This window comes from Drosophila tropicalis, unplaced genomic scaffold (assembly GCF_018151085.1).
Source record: "Drosophila tropicalis isolate 14030-0801.00 unplaced genomic scaffold, ASM1815108v1 contig_912, whole genome shotgun sequence".
In the NCBI taxonomy this organism is placed as follows: domain Eukaryota; kingdom Metazoa; phylum Arthropoda; class Insecta; order Diptera; family Drosophilidae; genus Drosophila; species Drosophila tropicalis.
Genome location: NW_027173412.1, coordinates 36618 through 43161, shown reverse-complemented (window position 1 = coordinate 43161; position 6544 = coordinate 36618). Strand labels below are relative to the sequence as shown.

Genomic DNA, 6544 nt, shown 5'->3' with positions numbered 1-6544 from the left:
TCTGTTTGGCCCAGCGTTTCCAAAATAGTTTGGCGAACATTCTACTCTGGCGGAGCGACCATTTATAGTCGATTTGTTCCGAATCGCAAATCGGTTTTTCTCCATTTGATGAGCCAAGCAACAGGTGATTTGGCGTAAGAGCTTCTTGATCTTCATCGTCCAGGGACACGTATGTCAGGGGCCTGGAATTGACGGTCAATTACACCTCTGCCATGTCTGTAAGAAGACTTTCATCTAAGAATTTTTGATTTGGTGTTATACGGTATATACATAGCATATACGGTATATACATAGCATGGGTAGAGCGATTCGAACTTTAGGGGTGCCAGCGAAGCGACTGGCTCAATCACGTACACACAATACTCCATGGTCATTTAGGAAGAGTTGTAACCTCCATAGTGGACTGCTTCGGCAAATGTGGTGGCCGTTTTCGATAGCTGTGTACTCTTCGTTGTAACATTCTTGTGGTATGTTGTCAATCGATTCCACTTTGAAAAGTACTCGTAATTGATTCTTGCTGATTCTTGCTGGGTATTTGGTTATTTTGTTCGATACGGAAATACGCAATGGCAGGGGAGGTGTCATCTCCCGTATCCACGAATACGTGAATTTGAACTCGGCAGTCTTGTACATGCCAATTTTTAAAATAGCATCTCGGAATTTGCACATTCTCTACAAAACCCAAGGGGTAAAAAACTGACATCAAAACTTGTAAAATTTCCCTTTTGATTGGCTTCTTAAGCTTCAAAATGAATGTTTGTCAAAAGTGCTGGGTGTTCGTGGTGCTGAAATATTCAAGGTCAAAGTCAAGAAAATATTTCCAAGCATGTTTTTCCTTTAAAAATTGATCGAAACCCGGTTTTTTTTAATCACAAATGGAATTTTTCATTGTTTTAGATGACTAGGTAACATTTTTTAATGTTTTAATTTGATTTTTTAACATAATTACAAAAAGAAAAAAAAATTTTGTTTTAATTTTTTTTTTTTTTTTTTTAGGTTAACTTTGAAAATTTGCTATTGATGGCTGATTTTTTTCAAAATAATTTTCAATATTTACATCAGTATCTAATAAACTCAACATTTCGGGACTATAGTTGCTATTTTCCAAATCCTTTCGTGATCGCACGTGTCTCAGTGATGCAATAAGTGGGTCCGAAGAGGCTGCTAGCATGTTAAAAAGGTCTTCATTTTGTCTAACACGAGAAGTTTTTAATGTGTTAGTGTATCTGAACCTTTTGTAGTCCTTGTTTTTACATTCCTGTGCTTCTTCGGATAGCTCTCCAAGTGGTAAACACTGATATTCTATTAAATCCTTTCCGTGAGCCGGTCGAAGATTTCTCCAATGTTCAGAACTTTCACTTCTTAGGCGCAAAAGAACTACAGAAGCCATGAACATATTTTCATCAGAAATAGCTTCGTCTTCTGTGTGTATAATCTGCTTGTAGGCGCTTTGTCCAGATGATCCATCACATCCCCATTTGTTGAGTAATGTCAAATTTTCGGGAAGAAGATCCACCTCTCCATCAGGCATACTTTCAACAAGACGTCCCGCAGTGTGATCGATTAAATCCTGGAGTTTTATTTCTACAGATACCTCTGTTATAATTTTATTTGCCGGTACTGCTTCCTTCTTGGCGAATCCAATTTTTTTGTATGATCCGGGAAGAACGTCGACTTTATGACTTTTTAAGGAACTCCTTAAAATTTCGTACTTCTCCTTCGTCATTCCTAGGTCCATAAATAAGGAAAACGCCTCTTCCTCAGTGTACTTAGTGGGGACAAAGTTTGGTGGGGTTGGAATACTTTCCTTAATCCTATGTAGTCGAATAGGACTGGCGATCTGTACTGCTTTCGTAATGCACGCCTTTGCCCTCTCTTGTTCCTTTTCATACTTTGAAGAAAGTGCTTCTGAAAGATGCTCCGTTGTAATGCTTTCCTTGTAAACGTTGAACAATCTTCCACACCTCCATATGCGGCCTTCCTTTTCCTCGGCTAGTTGATGGTTGATCATCTTCGTGCTCCGAATCTACGAATGTCGGATTCATAATCTCTGAAGTATTTCCTATCGATTGCATATATCATTTTTGCCAAACGCGATTATGAAAAAACGTATTTTTGCAACGCTATCCGAGCAGAGGCCCAACTGTGGGACACCAGGAAAAAACATGTTTCGCGCGAGCCCCAGCAGATAAATGCCCAGCTCCCACCTGACCCGACAGTATATTAAGCGAAAACTCTGAGCCGATTACAGGGAATAGAAGGTTGTAATCAGAGCAGTGGACCCTAAAAGGTGCATGCATGGCATAGTTAAAAGAACAACGACTACGGGATAAAGGTATAATAGGATGTCTACTCCGTCTACATGGTACCGACAGATTTACCTGAGCAAAAAACTCAGGCGAGTCGATATCCAGCCAATTAGGAGCTTGTGCATAAAAATAACACCAAACATAATTTTACTGATAGTAAGGGAAGGAAGGTTAATCAAGAGAAATCTTCAAGAAGACGAAGGCAAATAAACGTTCTTGTTTAAGCTGCAACTGAAGCCAGACTCTCTTTGCTAAAAAGAAAAAACGAACGAAGAGAGAGAGAGAGAGAGAGACCAAGAACAGCGCAAGTTACTTTGAAGTGACAAACTTGGAGATCCGTTACTTCAATTCTTTTCTTTCTTATTTCTTCTATGGAAATTTCCAGAACTTTGAATTTTGTAAAAGACACCGTGATTTGCTGCACTTGATTTTTACTCTTGAAATTAATCTCGGTCGATGCGGTTGCACCTTCTGTGCCCGCCGACAATTGTACTATAGTTTTAGGTTAAGAAAATAAAGCAACCGATTGAAGTCAACCTGGTCATCTCATTTCTTGCCAATCGCAAGTGCCTCGAAGCCGCCTCGGTGGAGATCATCCGAAGGCCGCATCATATAAGACGAGCAGTTTGGGGCTCCGCAATGGCGCAGCCGTTAGCCAACATATTTTTGGTGCCGAAACCCGGGAGGAATGATCTTGGCGATTGGATTTAGAGTGTGATTGCCAGTGGATAGACTGATTCGGGTGAGTACAATTTAACGTTGATGTGTTTGGGTAGGTGTTCATTATGGCTGAAAAACTGTTACCGTTGGCTACGGAGCAAATCACATTGCTCACTTCGCTGGAGAAGTCATTGGCGCGGTATAAATCGGAGGAGTCGGGACATACCGAGAGTCATCTGGAAGCCAGATTGGACTCGATTGCCCACCTTCACGCAGATTTTCAGCGCAATCATCACCAACTGATTCAAGAACGAGATAATGCGGAAATAAAGGGCAGATATTTTGACAAAGACATCAGAGACTGTTTCGAAGAAACCTACATAATGGGAGTAGCTGAGATTCCAAATGAGTTGCAGAGACATAAGGATCGGAGAATCCCGGCGTCGACTGCATTTGATGAGTCTTGTTTGCATCAGACGGTGCATGAACAAATGGGACCATGTTTGGAGGAAGTGAAACTCCCAACAGTTAAACTGCCTACCTTCAGCGGGAAATTTATTGAGTGGCCGGAGTTTAAAGAGGTGAAGTGGCTTGGAGAATGTTGATAAATTTGTATGATAACAAACGAGTGTTATTTTTACATTACATGGATGTGTTCGATCAGCAATTACCAATAAAATATGGAGATGCGGAAAGTTTGAGAAGATTTGTGCAAACTTCCCGCTCATGTGTGAATTCATTGGAGAAGACTGGTGTGGATGTGCGACAACAGTCTGAAATTTTAGTGTACTACATGATGAAGAGATTACCGAATCAATTAAGAGTGGATTGCGAGCGGTCAATATCTTCAACGCAGAATCTGCCGAGCTTTGAGGAGCTCAGTCAGTATTTTGAAACACAGTACAGAACAATGATTACGGCGTCAGCAGGTAATATCGAGGGAACTCTATCACGGGATAGACATCGGAATGCAAAGCCAGGTGTACATGGGTTACGAGTTAACCAGAACTACACAAAGGCTTCATTTGTTACTCGAGAGACAGACCTATGCATTGTGTGTCAAGGGGATGCACACCTTATCGGAGTATGCAGGATATTCCAGGAGATGAGGCTATCGGAACGAAAGGCGTGTGTAGTGAGGCATCGACTGTGTTTTCGATGCCTTAGACCAAATCACCGAATAGATGCCTGCGGTAAATTGTGAAAAATGTCAAGGACGGCATCATACACTACTCCATGTAGACAAATCAGGATGCGAGAGGCCGCTTGGCACACTAAGGAAGGGAGTTATCCCAACAGCATCTGCGAATGCTTTAATTGGAAAGAGTACAACAGAAACTGCGGTAAGGCACAAAGACGAGGTTTTATTACCAACAGCAATGGTGTGGGTAGAGTCGATAGAAGGCTATCCCTTACAGTTTAGAGCGTTTTTGGATCAAGGTTCACAAGTTTCGTTCATTTCAGAGAATGCAGCTCAGCAGCTACGTTTACGGCGCAAACAGCCTCACATCACGATTACTGGATTAGCAGATACAAAAATTACAGATGCGGCAGCAGAGGTGGAGCTAGTCATAAGATCAATCTACAATCCACATGCGAAATACAAGCTGCTCGCGTCAGTAATACCTCTAGTGAGTAAGCGCATGCCAATCAAACGACTGCCGTTTGAAGAGTGGACTCATCTGAAGGGCTTACCGTTGGCCGACCCTAACTTCTTCAGTCCACAAGGAGTTGATATTTTGTTGGGAAATGACGTCTACGATGAGCTGATGTTGGGAGAAGTGCATCGAGGAATACGTGGTATGCCTCTGGCGCAAAATACGCATTTGGGATATATTGTATAAGGAAAAACGAATCAAGAAGCTGGTAGGAGATCGTCCTACACCATAACGGTACGAAGGAAGGAAGCTGATGAGATACTTGAACAATTGTTATGTAAGTTTTGGGAGCTAGAACAATTCGACGAGGAGCCACGTGGGGTTTCAGTAGAGGATAACTGGTGCGAAGATTTCTTCGTTAAGACACATAGCCGAATGCCGTCTGGGAAATATGTTGTTCGTCTTCCTTTTCTAACATACTTGGACGAATCAATGGTAATTGGAGAATCATATAAGAGCGCGTTAAAACGATTACATTCTCTGGACAGACGGTTGCGTAACGATGCGAGTTTGAAGAACGCTTATGTTGGCACGAAAAATGAGTATCTGGAGCTGGGTCAAATGGAACGTGTAACGTCACGGGCTAGTAAGACGGGCAATCCTGCATTGGGGGAGTCGATCATTGCTACCTACCGCATCACCCAGTCATAAAGGAATCGTCATCAACTACGAAGGTACGAGTTGTCTTCGATGGATCGAGCAAGACGAGTAATGGAAAATCGCTTAATGAGATTCTAGCAATAGGTCCAAAATTGCACGTACATCTTCAAGGAATCATTCTCAATTGGCGAGGGCTAAAATGGGTATTTATGGCGGATGTTGAAAAAATGTACAGATGTATTAATATTCCACCCGACGACGCGCAGTACCAGCGTATTCTATGGAATCCGGACACAAGTGATTATGTGGAAGAATATGCCTGCACAACGGTGATGTTTGGAACGAGCTCCGCACCTTATTTAGCCATGAGAGTTATGAAACAATTAGCTATGGATGAATGCGAGAAGTATCCACTGGCGGTGGATGTTATAAATCATCAAATGTATGTAGATGACATACTGTCTGGTGGCGACAGTATTGCAGAAACGGAGGATGTCAAGAACCAAGTGATTGGAATGCTTCGTAGTGGTACATTCGAACTACGGAAGTGGGCGAGTAATTGCACAAAGCTGTTAGAGAACATACCAGTTGAGCATCGAGAATCAAGCGGATTGTTACACATGGAAGGTAATGATACTATTCGCACGTTAGGTCTATACTGGAGTCCCAAAGAAGATGAGTTCCGTTTTGCTTTGCATGTCGTTCCACCAATGAGCTCACCAACAAAGAGGACAATACTATCAGCAATTGCACGACTGTTTGGTCCCATGGGATGGCTTAGTCCGATAATGATTACTGCCAAAATTCTCATGCAGCAACTGTGGAAGGAGAAAATTGGCTGGGATAGCACACTACCGAACACTATTAAGAGAGAATGGGAGAAATTCGTAAAAGAGTTACCAAACATAGTAACTATACGAATACCACGGCATGTTACATGGGGGCTACCGGGTGGTGTGGCTGAATTGCACCTGTTTTGCGATGCCTCGTCACGAGCATATGGAGCTACGGCTTAGTTGCGCTTCCCAATTGGAGAGGATAAGTATCACACAGAGTTGCTATTATCAAAGGGGAGAGTATCGCCAACTAAACAACAACTAACCATACCTAGGGCAGAGTTATGTGCTGCGCTTGAAGCAGCCAAAATGTATAAGTATCTAAAGGAGAATCTAAGAATTAACATTAATTATTCGAACACTATTTTTTGGTCAGATTCTATGATAACCATCAGTTGGATCCGTGGTGGAGCTGCCAACTGGAAAGTATTTGTGTCCAATCGAATAAACAAAATCCTGGAAATCTCAGACGAAAGGCAAT

At 42.1% G+C, this 6544-nt stretch overlaps 1 protein-coding gene across 1 annotated transcript; it reads left to right on the top strand.

Moving 5' to 3' along the window:
- Nucleotides 1-5454: 5454 nt before the first annotated feature.
- Nucleotides 5455-6243, top strand: LOC137586167 (uncharacterized). The gene has a single exon (XM_068302149.1). It carries the CDS (start codon nt 5455-5457, stop codon nt 6241-6243), a length of 789 nt encoding a protein of 262 aa, XP_068158250.1.
- Nucleotides 6244-6544: the final 301 nt, after the last annotated feature.

Coding starts and splice junctions, on each gene's coding strand:
- LOC137586167 (XM_068302149.1), top strand. CDS start 5,455: ATGTACAGATGTATTAATATTCCACCCGACGACGCGCAGTACCAGCGT.